The sequence below is a fragment of the Eulemur rufifrons genome, chromosome 2 (genome assembly GCF_041146395.1).
Source record: "Eulemur rufifrons isolate Redbay chromosome 2, OSU_ERuf_1, whole genome shotgun sequence".
NCBI lineage: Eukaryota > Metazoa > Chordata > Mammalia > Primates > Lemuridae > Eulemur > Eulemur rufifrons.
Window position 1 is genome coordinate 89,601,485 of NC_090984.1, and position 20,802 is coordinate 89,622,286.

General features: G+C 42.2%; 1 protein-coding gene across 1 annotated transcript; it reads left to right on the forward strand.

Annotated features, from left to right (window-relative positions):
- Nucleotides 1–761: 761 nt before the first annotated feature.
- Nucleotides 762–2,654, forward strand: SIX6 (SIX homeobox 6). Its single transcript, XM_069465026.1, has 2 exons — nucleotides 762–1,411; nucleotides 2,486–2,654. The coding sequence occupies exons 1-2, from the start codon at nucleotides 840–842 to the stop codon at nucleotides 2,652–2,654; spliced, it is 741 nt and encodes a 246-aa protein (XP_069321127.1). The 5' UTR covers nucleotides 762–839.
- Nucleotides 2,655–20,802: the final 18,148 nt, after the last annotated feature.

A 20,802-nucleotide genomic window follows, 5' to 3' on the forward strand; every position in this document is an offset into this window, starting at 1 on the left:
AAATTGACCACTACCGATCCTCAGTCCTGTTCCCTCAGCTTCAGATTTGCTACCCACTCAGCTGCTGTGGCAGCAGGAAAAGGGGAAGAAGAAGGCATGCAGAGATGAGTACTCAGAAAAAATGAGAAGATACACTCCTCTCCCTTTCCCCTTCTGAGCACCCCACAAGGTTTGCTGTTTCATTACAACTAAACTTGCGAGTTATCGAATTATCGGAGGATTTCGACTTGGCCCGGTCCTCTTTGTCCTCTGGAGACTTCTTGACCTCAACTGAGACAACACATCGCCCCAAAGTGAATTTCTGCAGCATCTTTGCCTCTTTCGTGGTGAAAAAAGGGGGAGGGGGAGAGCTGCTGCACTCGCCTCTGTTTTTCTTCCAGCCACTCGCACGTCTTTTCATCCTCCAGGTTCTGCAGAATACTGAGGAAAAGTCCACGGGCTAACGGCGGGCGCTGTCGAGCGCGGGGAGGTGCTGAAATGGCCCGGGCGCAGCTGGTCGCAGCCTTGATTGGCAGAGCCAACTGGTGACTGACAGGGGGTCTCCATGGCGCCCGCGCCGCCAATCCGCCCATCCCAATAGCTGCAGCTTGCCTGCCTGCGTGCCTGAGCGAAGTCGAGCCGAACCCCTAGCCACCAAGCCCACACCTCCTCCAGTGAGGGTCGCTTGCTCCCGGCAAAAGCGATAACGCCGCCTCCCCGGCAGGCCGGCAGGCCGTTGTGTCCCCGCTCTCCCAAATTGCTTCACCGAGAAGACCCTGGCACACCCAGCCAGGTTTGCAGACATCTACTGCTTATCCCGCTCTGAGCTCAGTGCCCCCGCTGCCGCCGGCGTTGCCTCGATGTTCCAGCTGCCCATCTTGAATTTCAGCCCCCAGCAAGTGGCCGGGGTATGTGAAACCCTGGAGGAGAGCGGCGACGTGGAGCGCCTGGGTCGTTTCCTTTGGTCGCTGCCCGTGGCCCCTGCGGCCTGCGAAGCCCTCAACAAGAATGAGTCAGTGCTGCGTGCGCGAGCCATTGTGGCCTTTCACGGTGGCAACTACCGCGAGCTCTACCATATCCTGGAAAACCACAAGTTCACCAAGGAGTCTCACGCCAAGCTGCAGGCTCTGTGGCTTGAAGCACACTACCAGGAGGCTGAGAAGCTGCGCGGACGGCCCCTGGGGCCGGTGGACAAGTACCGTGTAAGGAAGAAGTTCCCACTGCCGCGCACCATTTGGGACGGCGAACAGAAGACACACTGCTTCAAGGAGCGCACGCGGCACCTGCTACGCGAGTGGTACCTGCAGGATCCATACCCTAATCCCAGCAAAAAGCGCGAGCTCGCCCAGGCAACCGGACTGACCCCCACGCAGGTGGGCAACTGGTTCAAAAATCGCCGACAAAGGGACCGTGCGGCTGCAGCCAAGAACAGGTCGGTACCTTGAGGCCTCTATGCTTTGCCCGCACCGGGGAGGTGGCGCGTGGAGGTACCCCGGGAGCTCTTACCTAGTGTCTGGCGACTCCAATTCAGGAGGATTTGGGAACCCAGTCTGTCTTGGGTTAGGCGCCCACTGCGTTCCGGGTTCCTGGTTCCTCACCCTCTCCCTCTTTCTTGATGCCTTAGGGTAGCTGCAGCAGCTGGTCCTGGCCACCAAACCAAGGCTTCATTGGGGCGGAGGAGGGGGGAAGAAATAAAACTTAAAATCCCAGAACCAATTAGGGACCCCAAGACCCAAAGCTAATTAGCTTGGTGAGCCTGGGCCGAGGGTCCTACTATTAAATGAAGTCTGGCTTATTAGCAACGTGTCAATTTCGTGTTAATTATCATTTTCAAAGCCCAGGTGCATCCTTCTCTAATGCTTTGAAAATAGTTTTCAACGGACTTTTGTTTCTAAGTAGAAAGTTGAATTTTCCTTTTCCCACACGCGCACAGCCTTGTCTCAAAACAGCAAACTAGTCGTCGGAGAGGGTGCATCTCGATCAGCCAAACATTTTGGCCAAGAGCCCAGCCTCATCCCCCAGGCCCAAATGCTCTGCATAACCCTCAGGCAACCCTTTTTGCCTTTAGCTGGGCTGACCTTGCCCCAGGGGCACTGACTCAGGCATGCGCCCCGGGCACACGCCCCACTGAGAAGAGGGTCCCAGGTCCTGGACCCTGATCTGTCCCTGTCATCCATGCCTCAGCTATTTACTGACAAGCCTGTAAATCTCCCAAAGGTGGGCAACAACCTGGAAAGACCCTGCGAGCCCAGCATCCCAAAGACGGGGGAGGTCAGGAGCTGAGAAAGGGAGTGAATGAGGGTGGGGAACAACTGCCGGATCCGCAGAGAGGCGGCTGCGGACTCCTGCTGGACCTCTGTAGCCTTAACTGCTCGGTCCGAGGAAGATCCTCTGGCTGCCTCTGGGCTGGAGGACACGGACGGACGGACCGGGGGAGGAAAGGTAGTGGAGGACTGGTGGCTGGCTATGTTACGCGCTGTGACCCGTGTCCCCTTTCTTCCCTTAGACTCCAGCAGCAGGTCCTGTCGCAGGGTTCCGGGCGGGCGCTACGGGCGGAGGGTGAGGGCACGCCAGAGGTGCTGGGCGTCGCCGCCAGCCCGGCAGCCAGTCTATCCAGCAAGGCGGCCACTTCGGCCATCTCCATCACGTCCAGCGACAGCGAGTGCGACATTTGAGCTGCCTACTCAGAATGCTCAGAAACAGAATCTGGTGTAAAAACAAGACAAACAAAATGAACGAGGGAGAGAGGATGGGAGACCAGCAAATCCAGCGCCGGCGTGGCCAGGTGACCAGGGACCCGCGGGCTCGGGTTGCGGTGTCCGCCCAGCGTTGAGCCTGGCTCCACTGGCGCTTTTTGGCTGAGATCACAGGGGCCCGCGGTGAGGCCTGACCGCTCTGCTTTTTCCTAAGGATACTGCTGCAAAGACGCCTTCGGAACCGAACTGCAAGCTGAGCGCCTGCCCTGAGTCTCCCCATGGGTATTTCACGTGGAAAGGACGCTGTTATATATGTATAACTTTTGCTTTAAAGTTTTTTTTTAAACAAAACATATATATGCTGTTTATTTACTTATTTAAGAGACTGCCATGATAGGTTTCTCTGTAGCTTGGGGAACTTGCTGTTTCTAAACAGGCAGACTGGCGCTGATGGGTTCTTTGTGGAGAAGCCAAACAATAAAACAACCTGGTGAGCAACCTTTCTTAAGGGAGCTGCTCTCAGATTCCTTAAAAAAAAAAATTCATTCCCTTCACCAGGCAGGCAGGGACCCTTGTGCAAATGGTCTCAAGAGGGTCTTCTCTATATCTTTTGCCTTCTCTGATGTCTCCTTGTATATTTTTAAAACAACCCGTGGTAGGTCCTAACCACCTCCCACATTAAATTATATGTAGATGTATGCATGTTTACACCTACATACATACACATGATGGTATATTTAAATCTAGAAATTGGCAAATATACATCCCCTGTAAAGCAACTCCCCACATCCCCAGTACAGGCAACTATGGTTTCTCCACATGACACTCGTTTTTATCAAGTGTCAAAGGTTTTCAGGAACAATTCAAAAAGCTAACCTTTGAGACTCAAGTAGTGAATCCAATATAAAAATGCAAAACTATTCTGACACAGGCTCTGCAACAAGAAAGGTTTTCCATCTCCTTTGAGGCCCTCTCCCATAAAAAAGCAGTGGGTACCCATGATAATGCTAGAGTGAACATGTTCTGCATTTAGGATTCAGCTTTTATTAAAATAAGACAAAAGGAGAGAAGAGAGGTTGTAAGTAACTACCACCTTGTTGCAGAATCGGCTTTTAATCAAACGAATGGTTTTCAATGAGAGAGAGATACTGAGTTGAGGGAAAGGATGTAATCATGTTACATACTGAGGGTAAAACAAGGCTGCAGAGAAATGATTGGCATTTTAAAAAGCTGATCTTCACATTAAACATTAAACAAGTCATCAAGGGCCTCATTGTCCTGATAATGGCCTCAATTAAAAATATAAAATATTCTTAGCATTAATTTTCCTTGTGCACCAGCATGTGCGTGCCCATGTACCTGCACTCACACGCGCACACACACACCACAAAAACACCACCTTGCACTAAGAAAGTAAATGCTATCCAGAGAGTCCCTTTTTCCCTAGTGAAACAGATTGCATATTATAAAATTTGACATTGATCTTTAAATCAGTTGAGCTGCACTTTCCTTTCCACCTCCCGGCATTAGTCTTTTCCATTTGTCTCTCTGTCCTTATAAGACATTCTTCGGATCAGAAGCCTACTAACCTCTCTTCCCAGAAGTGCCAAAGTGCAAATCAAACAAAAATAAGTGAAGTCATGGAATACAAAAAGCAGGCAAATAGCAAGATAGACAGTGGGAGCCCAAGACATGAGTAAAGCTTTGACTTTTGGTTTCTAAATCACTTAAACAGATTTGGCTCATTTTGAGCTTTATAAATGGCTGTCACTGTGTAAGGTGGCCCTTATACAGAGAATTCTTGAAAATCAAAACTCTCTTGCACTAGAGCTCTAGATGGAAAGAGTAAGGAAGTTTTTGTGATCAAGCCGGTGTTCTTCCCAAAATCAAGCAAATACCCTTCTGTGGGTCCTGAAAGGCTAGGTTGGTAGAGCTCCCTCAAGACTCAATTTTGTTTCCTTGAGCCCCAGGAGGGTCCTAGAATGCCAAAAAGCAGCAGGCCAGGACTCAAGTAAGGCTTGGGAGGTACCCAAGTGCAAAATTTAAGGAGGCACTCACTCTCAAGGTTATGCAAGTGCAGCAAGTGTGTGGTACCTGGGATTGAGTGCCTCCTTAAATTTTGCACTCTAGGTGCCTCTCATGCCTGAATCTGCCAAGGAGTATCCAGGGATTTCCAGTCTTGTTCCCCAGCACACCTCCCACCCTCCCATCTATGGAGTTATCCAGGACCAACATTTGGAGAAGTTCATTGGCAAATTTTATCTCTTAAGTTTATACTTCCAGGTCCAAGAGGGACGAGAAAGGACTAATTAGTGGAGTGATGTAAAGGAATTTGAGATTCTAAAAATCCCACCCTACTCACCAGTTCAAATAATGCCTAAAGGCAGAAGGAAATGTCCATCCTGCAGTGTCAAGAAAATAGGGTAACACTGCTAGAAACTAAAGTTCCTCTTTATAAAATAATTTTTAAATGATGCTTAATTGCTTGGAGAAAAAGATCAAACAGTGATGGAAGATTTTTCTTCCTGCTTTTTCAAAAGCCTTTAAACTACATTTACCATTGACTGAAATTAACATGCTGCCTATGGATTATATTTTAAAGTAGCTATTTTGTTTCAACCATCTGGAGATTTATTTATCTAATTTCATTTTAGAATCTTAAGGGGGTGACACATTATTTATAACATTTTTAAAAATGTTAATCTGAAAGCTGGTGGCACCTAACTGCCTTTGTGAATAATCAATTCTTTGGTGACCACATCCAGTTGGAAATTAGTCTGAATCTTCACAGAAATTTATTTTATTTTAATCGGTTCAAATCTTCATGGACATGTAAAGGTTTTCCTTTTAAGATTTTTTTTCCATATCAGTTTCATCCTGGGTTAGAGAGGGTTAAAAGAAAAAATCCACGTAATAGCAAGGCTGACGGTTTCTGAATTTGGGAAATCTCCGTATAACGGGTTTCCTCTTTTTCTTTTCCTGGAATTCTGTCACAAATTCCCAAAAAGCAGTTACTCAAGCCGAATGGAAACAAGCATTTTTACATTTCAACGACCCTAACTAATGTGAGGATTTTACCCCAAACCCCGCCTCAGGCTCTTCTACGGCTTATAAATACTGCAGCCACACTTCATTTCCTCCAAAAAGGTGATGGTCCCTGCTCCCCAAATGCCGCAATTCCTCTCGCCTCCACTTTAACGACCCACTCCGCTTACACCCGTCGCTCCCCCCTTTCCCTAAGCCAGTTTGTTTATAAAAATCTGGCAGGGAGGGGATGAGAGGCTGGGGCTAGGGGAGGGCTTGCTCTTTGTTTACATTAAACAAATGACAGGCAAAGAGCTCAAGCAAAGTCTTCCTTGACCTCCTTCTCTCTCCCTAATTTTAACAAAAAGGAAAAAAATATTGTATCCAAAGAGAATGTGAATGGGGCGGGAGGAGAAGAGAAGCAGCTTTTCGCCCTATTCAGCTGGGACGCGGGAGCGCGGACGATTTCCGCTCCTATTGTGAGGCGGGGCCCGGGGGCGGCGGTGAATGGGGGGTCTGTGGAGCGGCCCGCGGGGCTGTCAGGCGGCTCTGCGTAATCAGGGCTAATGACGGCGGCCGGGCGCTCGGCCGGACAATGCGCGGGGCCGCGGGGTTTTGTCAGCCTGAATGGCTAATAGGTTTGCCTGTGAGCTGCGAGGGGGCGGTGTCGGGGAGGAGGCGGCGGCGAGGGGAGAAGGGGTCATTGTCCGCTCACTGGCCCGGGCGCCGAGGCGTGTCCCTGCGGGGCGCGCCCGCCCCCCGGAGCCCGGCGCGGCCGACGGGAAGGCAGCGGCCGGGAGGCCCCCTGGAGGCCTGAGGCGAAATGGCGGCAGGAGCAGCGGGCGCGTGGGTCCCCTCGGGGAGGCGGCCCCCAGCGAGGAGGTCGCGCCCGAACTTTGCTCCCAAGAAGCAGCCCAGACTGGGCCCTCAATACCCGGGAAGGTGGGTCCTTCCTCTGCGTCCCGGATCGCGACTCCGTGGAGAGACTTAACTCTGCGCACCCACCTTTTCCGTCCAGCGCCCTGCAAGCTCGCAGACGTGTAGGCCTCGAGCCACTTCTACTGTGGGACTGCCTGACTCAGTAGCTCGAGAAGAGAAACCTCTCAAAACCTGGGGGACGAGGACGGGATAAAAACCTAGGTGAGGGAATAAACACACAAACGCGCGCTCCGGCGGCCGCGGAGGCGCGCGTTCGCCCTGGGGACCTGACGTCGCGGCCGAGCGAGAGCCTCAGGAGAGGGGCCGCCGCGCGGGTCTGGGCCTGCGCGAGAAGCTGCCGCGCGCGTCGGGCCTGGGCCAGCCCGGGCGACAGCAATTGTCGCCACCGGCTCTGCGCGGCGCCGAGCGAGTCGCCGAGCAGGTTGGTTGTGGACCCACGGAGCGGGATTTGCAGGCGCTGAGACCTTGAGAGGGCTTTATGTGCCTGGCAGGTCCGCGAGATCGGCCGTCCAGGCGGGTAAAGGGAGCTGGGCGCTGCGCGGACCAAACGTTCGCGACCGCACAATTGAGCCCTGGCCGGCCACCCGGGCCCCTTTCTTTTGGAAACCTTGTGGCTCCCATTTCCCGTTTAAGGTCTTACAAATCTCCTCAGGCTGGATCCTGCTTTGCAGCTCTCTTTGCTAGGATTTATATTCACAAATTTCTTTAGAGTACCCTACGGTGAGGGAACGAACTGGTTTTCTTCCCCTTTTCACCTCCATGTCTGGAGACAAAGGGGTGTGAGGGCGATCCCAGAGCTGAACAAGCAGTTTCACGCCTCCGTGCCTCTGCTCATGCTGTTTCCGCTTGCCCGGTGGCTTGCTCCGCCTGGCACGCAGCCCCCTACCTCGAGTGCTAACCTGTCAATCCACCAAGCCTACCCCACCTTCACCAAGATTTTCTTGAAGCAGTGGGCTCCACACACAGATTTTTCACTTCCTTTTTAATGCTCCCGCTGCACCATATCTAAACTTCTGTTTTAGCACTTGTAACACTTCTGTTCATTTATTTCTCTATACGTTTGAGTTCCCCCGCTAGAATATAAGCTCTTTAAGGGCAAGGATCGACACCTACTCATCTTTGTATTCCCAGCACCTAGCCTAAGTAGTAGGTGCTCAATAAATATTTTAAAACTGAATGACTTGATGGATCCTTATTGAAACGTCTGTGCTCGACGTTAGTGGAGGACCTCTGCTAGCTCTGAACTCATTTGAACAGCAAAAACTGACTTATATGGGCAGGACCCAATGTTCACTTAAATCCTCCCAGCTCAGGTTACCAGCTCTTATTTATTTGTCAGGTTCTCTGGGATGATTCATAGAGTGCTCACTCCCTCTAGGCATATGGTTTTTGGAATCCTGTGGCTTTGGATTCATAACATGAAAATTAGGTTCTCACACAGCACATTTCCCAAACAGTAAAGTAAAAGTCATCCCCTCAGGTTCTGAAAATTCTAGCTATTGTACTCTCTGAGCCCTATAAAATAGAACATCTAATATTTTTGTCTGTCATAGAATGATAGAGTTTTCCACTTTCAAGATAACTGCTATGGTTTGAATGTTTGTGTCCCTCAAAAATTCATGTTGAAACTTAATCCCCAATGCAATAGTGGGATTTTTAAGAAGTGGGGCTTTTACGAGGTGATTTACTATCCTCATGAATGCGATTGGTACCTTTATAAAAGGGCTTGAGGGAGTCTGTTAGTCCCTTTTTGTCCATCTGCCACATGAGGATGCAGCAAGAAGCCACCATCTTAGAAGCAGGGAGAGCCAACCCTTGCCAGACACAGAACCTGCTAGAGTTTTGATCTTGGACTTCCTTGCCTACAGAACTGTGAGAAATAAATCTCTATGATTTATAAATTACCCATTCTAAGGTATTTCTATCATAGCAGCAGGAATGGACTAAGACAATAACGCTTTATCTCTTCCTCTCTTTCTCTCTCCCCCACAACTCCCACCTTTCCTTACCTCACTCTAGTCTTGACCTACAAATAAAAAAGTAACACACAAAAAAATCACAAACTCAGATAAGATGTCCAATTTTAAGACAGTGGATTGGCATCCCACCCCCATACTCAGGCTAACATGGGGGGGAAAATAGTGTTTTCATTAAAATCTTAAATCACAAGAGCCCTGTGAAAGTCTACTGGATAACAAACTCATCTCAATTTTAAAATTTAATGGACAGAAGCAAGTGAACTGTATATAATTTTGAATTCTCATAAAATATATATAAGGCTGCCTCCTGGAAAGTCATTCTAGCCTGGCACTGTCATTCTACAATCTGAGAATACCAAATTACTATTTGTTTTTCTCACTGAAGAAATCAGTCTTAAATTTTCTAGCATAAAATCAAACACCTCAGTTCAGGTGGTGCACAATAATTTGGTACATTAACAGTCTGGTGATAAACTATATTATGCATTTCAAACATTTTCAGATATTTAAGATTTCTGTTAAATATTTGTTCATCATTTAAATTAGGCACCACTTAAAGCATATTTTATTGCATTGGTTATATTCCTGACTTTCTATAAATTCTTGGTAAATTATACATTTAAACTACAGACCTATGCATATATATTTTATCTACAAAATTATTTTTGCAGGTAATTGTGACCATAGGAGCTGGAATCATCAATTTAAAATAGACAAACAGATAGGAAAAAGAAAACTATATTGTAAGCAGCCTGTAGCAATGGACCGGCACCTGACAGGATGATATCAAACAAACCTGGCTTGAAATACTTAATCACTGAGAATTTCGGCAAGTCACTCAACTCTCTGAGCCTTAGTTTTTCCTTCTTTAAAATGGGGTTGATAATATCCAAGAATATTGTGACTGTTACTGGGGTAACGCATATAAAGCATCTAGCACAGACCCTCACATACAGTTAACAGGGGTTCAGTGAGTAGAATTTCCCTTTTCCCATTTTTCCTGGTTAAATACTAAGGCAAAAAAATAAGCTGTATGACTCCACTTAAAAATTGTTTTTAATAGGTATCATCTACATATTCAGAATATTTAAATGCTAAATGCTGTCCTTAGTATCAGAAGCAGCTTCTGCTCACCACCCCCAGTAAGGCGGACCCAATATGTTGGTTTTCCACCAGTGGCAATAGCTGGGCTTGTGCTAACATACCACCATTCTTTCCTTGCCTATTTACTCTGCCCAAGGCTGCTTGTCTTCTACATGAAGATTTCCAAAGGGATCCTGGCCCATCATGCAAGTCAGGATAACCCCGAATATAAAGGATGATCACCGAAAAGGTGACAACCTTTTGGGGAAAATGCAAAGTTCGTTTCTTTGAGGAAAAGCAGTGTTCTCACTTTGCTTACGTGTGTGGCTCTTTATAGCTAATATTAAAATTCTTTCATTTGCACTATCTCACTTCCTCACAAGAATTCCATGAGGTAAGTTGGCAGATAGGGTGATTCCCATCTTCTAGATAAGGAAACTGGGGCTCACACTACTTGGTCCAAGTCACAGAACCAGGGAAGAATCCAGACTTTGTAGGGCTCAAAGTTTACACTATTTGGAGGGGGAGGATACTAGTTATGATTAAAAATACAAAATAATGAGTACAAAATTGGGTATGAGAAAAGAAATTACAACACTGACAAATGTTTTTAAGCCTGGAAAATACAACAAACCACAAAATCCAGACAAATAAAATCATTTTGTTAAATGTCTTATATACTTCTAGAATCGTTTTTTCTCTACTTTTTTTCTGTAAGCTCTTTGATTGCTTCCTTATATGACAACAATTTTAATGTATTTCAAATAAAAAGATAATTTGATCTTTAGTATGGGTTGATTTAAATATTTTTTATTACTGATAATTTAGAAAAGTTTCTCTTGGCTTCATAGCTCATTATTGGTAATGCCATACATTATTTTTAGGATTGGTATCAAATTTGGAAAAGCCTCAGTGAAGTTTCTTGCATATATGACCAGTAAAATTTCAGGACACTTCAAGTTTCCTTGAACAATGACCCATCTTAAATAATCTTTGCATTGGCAATGCTCATTAACCAGTTTATGATCAAGGGTCCTACACATTCATGTTGTCACAATAAATTAGCACAGTGGACAGTAGGAATATTCCTGCATGTCACTCCTGCACTGTAGCAGCTAGCAACTATATAAAGAAGTGATAGAAAACCCTAAAAATATATATCACTGAGTTCAAACTAACTGCATCTCCAATTCAGCTTCCCTTTACCAGATCCCTAAAATGACTATAGTTATTCCAGTGCTATCCCGCCAAGTGGAAATGGACAGAGGGAAAATAGGAATGGAAAGAGACAGTGGTCTATCGTAGTTAAATTACCTTTTCTTACAAATTTTCCAAAACTTCATGATGATGTAAACATATTGCTAGGACCCCTTCCAGAGCCTTGGAAGGGGCCTGTGCAAGTGAGGAATCTTGAAATGTAAGCGACATTTGTTTCAAGGTAATTCTGCCTCTGACCAGGCCCAGTAAGTGTTTGTTGAGAACAGGTTTTCTGACTCCAGGCCCATTACGATTTTCTAGTAACTGAGATATAATGTATTGTCCCAGGAAGTTTTGACAAGGTTGGACTGAAAAGCTGTTTTTTAAAATGATTTATTGACGGAAGGAGGGAGAGTTTAAGACTGCAAATGGAGAGCTGGCCCTGGGTGGAACTGTGAGGTAGAGAGGTTATGGCTTTGAACCTGGTTCCCTTTCCTTTGGGGGATCCTTCATCTTGACTCCTTAAAGGTGACCCATTCCAAACTGTCAAAAGCCCTTCAATGTTCTTCACCCTCCTTTATCAAAATCTATTCTCAGTTGTCACAAAAATCAGATAAACCAATTCACATCAAAATACAAAGAGAGCTGCTAAAATTTCAATGCATTATCTATAGATGGGGGCCTGGGAGAGTACTTACTAACTGCTAGGAGATAATCATTTAATTCAATAACCCCAAATCACTAATGGTAGTAATTCAGACATCACTAGCAGGCTAGTAGAAAATTATTTTTGGTTGGAAAAGAGCCATGTACCCTTCAAATCATTCCACTGAAGTAGATGACTGTTTCTTCAGTCAGATATCAACCAATATTAAGAATAAAATAAAGTAAAAACCTTTGCAGGTCCCTCAGGATGCAACTGCTTCTCTATCATTTTCTTCACCACCAAACTTCATGAAAGAATAGCCTACATTATTTGCCTCCATTTCTTCTCTATATACTCATTCCTAAACCTTGTACAATCTGGCTTTTACTTACAGCATTACATTAAAATGGGTGCCTGAAAGGTCACTCTACTTGGTCCTCAAACTACCCAACTTGTTGATCTTCAACCCTGTAGAGCATCCCTTCCTTCTAAACAGGGCCAAGATTAGGTTGAGGCAAGCAAGGTGACTGAGTTGTAAAATTTAAGAACACACTTACTTGAAAGGTCCTGCAAGCTCAGGGCTGGCATCTGAGAAGGAGTACCTCCTTAAATTTTTCCCCATAGATGCCTCCCTTGCCTCACCATGGTCCCTGCCTTCTTCTAAAACATACGTGCACTTCTCCTCATATTCAGAGCATGGCCTGCAATTTGCTGCCCTCACGTCTTTGCTCATGATGCAGGTGTAAATGGACCTCCATGCTTTATGCCTGACTTGCATCCCTTCCTACCTTCTTCTGTCACAGCACCCTTAGGGAACTATTCCTCCCCAGCTCAATGATGTGTTTCTGGTTGGGGCTGTCAAACACAGTACCTCCCACCCCCAACCCACAGTGGTGTATAACCACCAAGCTGGGCCTGTGGTTTCAGAAACTTCTGAATTGGAAGCAGAGGAGCAGTTCTGTGTATGCTCTTAGATTGAGAGCAGTAAAAATATGATGCCATAGCCATGTCACATCTTACAGGAGGGAGCCTTAAGGAGAAGCAGCAGGATGGAGGAAGAAGAGATGGAAAAGACTAAAGCTGATAAATTCTTTGTAGGCTATTGACCCAAAATCTGATTCAGTCTTGTCTTTTTTGTGTTTTGGTTACAGGAGCTAACATAATATTCTCCTCCAATTTGATTAAACTACTTTAAGTTCCTGTCACTTGCAAACAAGATGCTGAGACATAACATAGAATATTCTTTCTTTTCTCTCACCCCATCTCCACAGGTACATAGAGCCAACTTTCATGGCTCAGCTCTAAGGCCATTTTCCTCCCAGACCCTTCCTTGATCCATAGGATTTAACTAATCTCGGCCTTCTCTGAACTGCTGTGACATTTTATGCATCTCTCATAGTATTTAGGTTCATATATTTTATTTATCACTATACTGTATGTTCTTCAAGGGCGAGACCCATAATCTTTGTAATCATCCAAGAACTAAGTACAGCATCTGCCACAGCAGAAAATCAATAGATCTTTGCTGAATTAATGAATTAAATGAATGGATGAATGTAACTAACGGATAGCCATAATCTTTCTGTCTCATTTCAGGAAATTTTAGTCTGAATGAACTGAAGTTCTTTAAAAAATGTTTTCCCAAAGGAAAAATAAACAAAGGAATAACCCACTGATTACTAGAGACAGTGAATATTAAAAGGTGCCATATTTTTTAAAAGGTGGGGAATTAAGACTTCATATTTACATTTACCCATATCTGAATAAATAAACTCTAGAAAGGCACACAAGAAACTATAAACTGTGGTTTCAAGATTGTTGGGGGGAAAACTGAGCTGATGTAGGACAGAGGTTAGAGGGAAACTTTTCACTGTACACTTTTGTATATTTTAAATTTGTTTAACCATGTGAATCAATGCCTATTCAAAAGTTAAATTAAAACTAAATGAATAGTTCCAAAAAACTGAAGAGGAGGGAATCCTCCTTAATTCATTCTACAAAGCCAGTATCACCTTGATACCAAAGCCAGACAAGGACACAACAAAAAAAGAAAACCACAGACCAATATCCCTGATGAACACAGATGCATAAATCCTCAGCAGAATACTTGCAAACAAAATCTAGCAGCACATCAAAAAGATAATACTCTGTGATCAAGTGGGATTTATACCAGGGATGCAACGATGGTTCAACATATAAGTCAATAAATGTGATTTATCACCTAAACAGAATTAAGGACAAAAACCATATGATCATCACAATAGATGCAGAAAAAGCATTTGATAAAATTCAGCATCCCTTCATGATAAAAACCCTCAACACACTAGGCATAGAAGAAACATACATCAAAGTAATAAAGGCCATATATGACAAACACACAGCCAACATGACACTGAATGGGGAAAAGTTGAAAGCAATCCCCCTAAGAACTGGAACAAGGCAAAGATGCCCATTTTCACCAGTCCTATTCAACATCGTGCTGTAAGTCCTAGTCAGAGCAATCAAGCAAGAGAAAGAAATAAAAGGTATCCAAATTGGAAAAGAGGAAGTCAAATTATCTCTGCTTGCTGGTGGTACGATCTAGAAAACCCTAATGACTTCTTAAAAAAACTCTTAGATTTGATAAATGAATTCAGTAAAATTTTAGGGTATAAAATCAATGTACAAAAATCAGTAGCATTTCTATACACCAAAAACAATCAAGTTGAGAACCAAATCAATAAGGCAATCCCATTCACAATAGCTACCAAAAAAATATCTAGGAATATATTTAACTAATGAGGTAAAAGATCTCTACAAGGAAAACCACAAAACACTGATGGAAGAAATTTTATATGACACAAACAGATGAAGAAACATCCTGTGCTCATGGATCAGAAGAATTAATATCATTTAAATGACCATACTGCACAAAGCAATCTACAGATTTAATGCAATTCATATCAAATACCAATGTTATTTTTCACACACTTAGAAAAAACAATCCTGAAATTCATATGGACCCAAAAAAGAGCCTGAATAGCCAAAGCAATCCTGAGCAAAAAGAGCGAAGCTGGAGGCATCACACTACCTGACTTCAAATTATACTGCAAGGCCATAGTAACAAAAATAGCATGGAACTGGTATAAACACAGATACATAGATCAAGAGAACAGAATAGAGAACCCAGAAATGATGCCACATATATACAGCCAATTGATCTTTGACAAAGTCGACAAAAATATAAACTGGGGAAAGGACATCCTTTTCAATAAATGTTACTAGGAAAACTGGATTGCCATATGCTGAAGAATGAAACTGGACCCCTATCTCTCACCACATACAAAAATCAACTCAAGATAGATTAAACAGTTAAATGTAAGACTTGAAACTATTAAAATACTAGAAGAAAATCTAGGGAAGACTCTCCTGGACATTGGTCTAGGCAAAGAATTCGTGAGTAAGACCTCAAAAGCACAAGCAACCAAAACAAAAATAGACAAATGGGACTTACCTAAACTAAAAAGCTTCTTCACAGCAAAAGAGATAATCAACAGAGTGAACAGACAACCCACAGAATGGGAGGAAATACTTGCACACTAGGTGTCTGACAGGGGACTGATATCCAGAATTTATAAGTAACTAAAACAACTTGACAACAAAAAAAGTCCAAACAATCCCATTAAAAAGTGGGTAAAGGATGTAAATAGACATTTTTCAAAGCAAGACATACAAATGGCCTAAAAGCATATGAAAAAGTGTTCAACATCACTAATCATCAGAGAAATACAAATTAAAACTACAGTTAGATATCATCTTACATCAGTCAGAATGGCTATTATTAAAAAGTCAAAAAATAACAAATGTTGGTGAGGATGCAGAGAAAAGGGAACTCATACACTGTTGGTGGGAATGTATGAAAACCAGTGTGGAGATTTTGCAAAGAACTAAAAATAGAACTACCATTCAATCCCACTACTGGTTATCTACCCAAAGGAAAAGAAATAATTATATCAAAAAGATACTTATACTTGTATGTCTTTTGCAGCACTATTCACAATAGAAAAGATAATCAACCTAAGTGCCCCTCAGTAGATGAATGGATAAAGAAAATGTGGTACACACACACACACACACACACACACGCGCGCGCGCACCAAAATGGAATACTATTCAGGCATAAAAAAGAATGAAATCATGTCTTTTGCAGCAAATGGATGGAACTGGAGGCCATTATCTTAAGTGAAACCACTCAGAAACAGAAAGTCAAATACCACATGTTCTTCTTTATAAGTGGGAGTTAAAGAATGTGTACACACGGACATAGAGTGTGGAATAATAGACATTGGAGACTTGGAAGGGTGGGAGGGTGGGAAGGGGTGAGGAATGAGAAATTACTTAATGAGTTCATGTACATTATTCCGGTGATGGTTACTCCAAAAAGCCCAGACTTTACCAATATGTAATATATCCATGTTACAAAATTGCATTTGTACTACTTAAATTTATACAAATTTTTAAAAATGAAAAAGCTCTTTTCCCCATAGTTCTATTTCTAGGAAATTACCCCAAGGAAATAGCCATTAATGTCTACAAAGATCTATGATCATGGTACTATTACTAAAACAATCAAAAGTAAAAAACCTAAATGCATAAAATAATAACTAAATAAAGTGGGTTTTTTGTACCGATCATTCACCTATAAGATAAAAGGAAAAACCTAGTTTCCTGATGTAATACGCATGCAGTGATAGAACCATGGTCTGGTTTTAAAAGTGTTATGGCTCAAATGACTTAAAAAGAGATGAAGACAATATGCTCTGGAAAATTCTGTTAAAGGTCTCAACAAATGGAGCAAACAGCCCTGGTGACGATAATGACACTCATGTTGAAGTTAAATGTGAAGGGCCCAAATAAAATTTCATATAAAAAATAAAGGATAATAGAAAATTAGAAATTCTATGTATTGTTTTATCTACTAATTAGTGCTTTTCTTTTCAGTAGAAAAATTGTCTTTTTGTCAAAACCTTTTGAAATTTATACTTTCAGATGAGTACATTGTGTTGTATGTGAATTGTACCTCAATAAAGCTGATTTTAAAAACATGTAAAATGTTATATTGTAAGGGATCTTAGATATTTTTTCTAGTGATCCCCAATCTTTTCACCTAAGGACTCCTTTTATTTTGTTTTCAATTATGGATCCCATATTGTGAAGGATTTTGCCACCTAAATGAAATCATATAGACTACTGTGATGGATAATACCAATAAGCAATAAAATTAAGTAGATTTACAGACCAAAAAAAACCTTAACCTCATTCTGCTAGTTTAAAAGTTGAAATTCAGGTCTTTTGGCATACGATCTACTTATACTAATTTATAATTAGCTAAAATAGCATCCCTATTAGCTAACAAAAGCAGCTTGGTGTTTGATTTACGACATGTTAAGTAGTAAACATAATATCCTAACTTGTATAAATTAGAAATCTCATTCCTCTAGTGCACAAATATTTTCACTGTCAATACCCAGTGGTATCATTAACACTACTACAGTCACTCAAACTGGTCAGAAATCCATTCACTCATTTAATCATCCTGTAATCATCCATTCATTCTTTCAACATTTATTGGGCACCAGTTATGTGCAAGGTATTTTCAGCTTTCTACCCATACTAAAAGTCTCTTCACCTTTTGACAGTTTAAGTAATTATCAGTAAATGACTATCTAATAGGTAGAAATTAGAAAGGAGCAATTAACCATCTTAAATGAGCCTAAATAGTCAAACCCTAATGAATTATATTCTGAGGCCCAGGGGGAACTTCTGGTAATCTCTAAGTCACTACCAGAAATCTTAGAGAATCTATGGACGATGGGAGAGGTGCTAGAATACTGGAAGGGGAAGATGATCTCCTTATCTCAAAAAAAGAGGAAAAAGGGTAGATTTCAGATACCATAGATTGAGCCATAGTTTTCTACGATTCTATGTGGATCTGGTGGAGCTGCCAATCACAGTGTCTTACCTCTCCTCCCCACTACCAGTAAGGGGCAGGCCTTTGGGCCAGACTGAACTGATTACAAAATGACAGTCCCCTGGAAACAGTGACTGGTTCAAGGAGCCAGTTTCACAAGTAATCCAACCCTGAACAATCAATAGTTTATGAAATTTTCCAAATTGGAGGGTAAGGGATAGGTTTCTCTCTTCTTTTGGAGCTGAAGTTGTAGGGCGATGATGCCTACATTGCCAGAGGCCACATTTCTGCCATGGGGAGAAATCCCCCATGTAGTGGAGAAGAATGCAGCTAAGCAGAAAGGAGCAAATTCGAGAAACAGATAAGGAAAGAGAACCACGAAAGCATTGTCTGAGACCCTGGATCCTGGCATGCCCGAGGCCAGAAGCTCCTCAGATTTTCCAGTTATGTGAACAGATTGATACATGTTTCTTTTTCACGTTTCTAAACTAGTTTGGATTGGGATTCTATCACTTGCAACCAGGCTTCTTGACTAAAACACAGTTTATATATTTGAAGATGGCTATATTTCCTCTTTTTTTAAACTAATCTAACCAGCTTATTTTTCTTAATCTTTTTTCCCACAGATTTTCTAAACTCACAACGATTTGGGGGTTTTGGAGTGCTACTATCAGATCTCCAAACACCTAGCTGCTTTTTCTAATAGTCTATTTATTATTCTAACTCCCCTTGGAAACATCCCTGAACCTCCTAAGATCCCTCTTCAGAGCATCTTTCTTACCAAACTGACGTGTGGGTTTTTTTTTCCTCCATAATTAGTGATGTTTCAGAATATTTTCCAAGTCTTATATTTGAACACTTAGTCGATAGGACAATAGATTGGCCCTATTTATGAGTGGATTCTGAGAACACTTACTGGAACCTCCATGCATTAATTCTACCAGAAGAGCCACTGTGCGGTAATAATGATGAAGGAGCTAAATGGTTACAATGCTTTGCTTTCGAAAACATTGAGTGCATCGTGGACATTTTAAAAGATTGCTTCAGTTCAGATCATTTGGTAAAGATAAAGCAAAGGAGTAGAAACATTTGCTGTAGAGAGCCAATTCTAACTAGTTACAGGGCAAATGCAAACCATCACATTTATCCACTTATCCTTGGAATCCAGCAACAATAAATGTATATATAGTGAAACAGACAGGAGATAATCTAAAATCATTTTTTTAATCTTGAGAGATGTGGCCGTTATAAATAACATGGCAAAGCTCTTTTTCACTTTGTTTAAAAATAACCACTTCTCTGTAACACTGGAGTTCTACTAATGTTAGAGAAAAGACTCCTTCAGAAACATTTCGAATCCATATCCATATAGTAAGGTCGTGAGAGGGCAGACCATTCTACTGTGTTCCACATAATGGATTTATGTAAAACAGTTAGCATCACTGTATTTCATGGTCATGGAGCTCCCTTATTTATGTTTCATAATTGTCTCTTACTTGTTAGAAAAATGCAAACAACCCTAGTCTAGGTCAGACCAATGACCCATCTACTTCAATAGTTTTCTTTTTCTTTTTTTTCTATAATAACTGTCACTTACTGAGATGGGGAAAAGGCCAGGAAATCCTTCTACACTACATGTTCCCACTTTCTAGGGAAAAAGGAAATTGATAATAACAAAATAGCAACCACACGTAACTTCACAAGAAAAAATAATGGCAATTCTATAAATATTTTCATTAATACACCAATAGGAGCAATTAGAAACCACAATCAACTGATGACAGCATCAGTGATATAACATGATAAAAAATCCTTCTGAAAAACTGGAGGAATTCCAACTCTATGTACATATGTAAAGTAGGAGTGTTGTAGCATCTTGTCCAGGCTTGTTACTAAGCTAGACTGCGTTATAGCTATGTGCTGTATAGTACACTAGCTCAAGGGTCCCCAACCTATAGTGAGTTGTATAATTATTTCATTATATATTACAATGTAATAATAATAGAAATAAAGTGCACAACATGTGTAATGTGCTTGAATCATCCTGAAACCATTCCCCTCATCCCCGGTCCATGGAAAAATTGTCTTCCATGAAAATGGTCCCTGGTGCCAAAAAGGCTGGGGACTACTGCTGTAGCCGACAGCCACATGTGGCTATTGAGTACTTGAAATTTAATGTAAAGTTTGCTTGTGTAAAATACATACTGGATTTTGTAGACTTAATAATAAAGCATTAAGATATTTTATTAACAATGATTTATATTGGCTGGGCATGGCTCACACCTGTAATCCTAGCATGTTGGGAGGCTGAGGCAGGAGATTGCTTTAGGCCAGGAGTTTGAGATCAGGCTGGGCAACAGAGAGAGACCTCGTCTCTTCAAAAAATAGAAAAATTAGCCAGTGTGGCGGCACACATCTGTAGCCCAGCTACTCAGGAGGCTGGGGCAGGAGGACCACTTGAGCCTGGGAATTAGAGGTTACAGTGAGCTATAATGATACCACTGCACTCTGGCCTGGGCAACAGAGCAAGACCTTGTCTAAAAAATAAAAATTATATAGAGTACACATTGAAATGATAATATTTTAAATATATTGGGTTTGAAATCTATTTTTAAAGTTAATTTTACCTGTTTCCCCTAATATTTTTAATGTGGCTGATAGAAAATTTTAAATAACATATGTGGTTTACATCATATTTCTGTTGAACAGCACTTTATATACTATGTTCTGTGGTTAGGAGCACAGTCTGGAGTCAGACTGCCTGGATTTGAAACCCACTTCCATGACATTGGGCAAATTACTTATCTGGGTCACTTTCAATATCTATAAAATGGAGTTAATAATGGCACAATCATATATAACTATGAAGATTACAGGAGTACTTATATGTAAAAAACATAGAATAGTGCCTGACACATACAAAGTAGTTGCTATATGTTTTATTTATATATACATACACACACATCTATAAATATATACATATATCTCCTTGGTAATATACTTATTTTCATTTATGGACTCCAAATTTTGGTATTTCACTAAATATTAATGACTCATTTAGTAGATATATTAGTCTGCCCATGCTGCCACAATGAAATACCACAGAGTGGGTGGCTTAAACAACAAAAATTTATTTCCTTACGGTTCTGGAGGCTGGTGCCAGCAGAGTTGGTTTTGGGTTAGGCCTCTCTCCTTGGCTTGCAGATGAAACCTTCTTGCTGTGTTCTCACATGGTCTTTTCTCTGTGCATGAGCACAGGGAGACAGAGTTATGGTGTTTCATCCTCCTCTTCTTTTAAGGTGTTACAGA

Excerpts from the sequence above, each read along its gene's own strand:
- SIX6 (XM_069465026.1), top strand. The coding sequence starts at position 840 with ATGTTCCAGCTGCCCATCTTGAATTTCAGCCCCCAGCAAGTGGCCGGG. Across the intron at positions 1,412-2,485 it reads GCGGCTGCAGCCAAGAACAG|ACTCCAGCAGCAGGTCCTGT; the intron begins GTCGGTACCTTG and ends TTCTTCCCTTAG.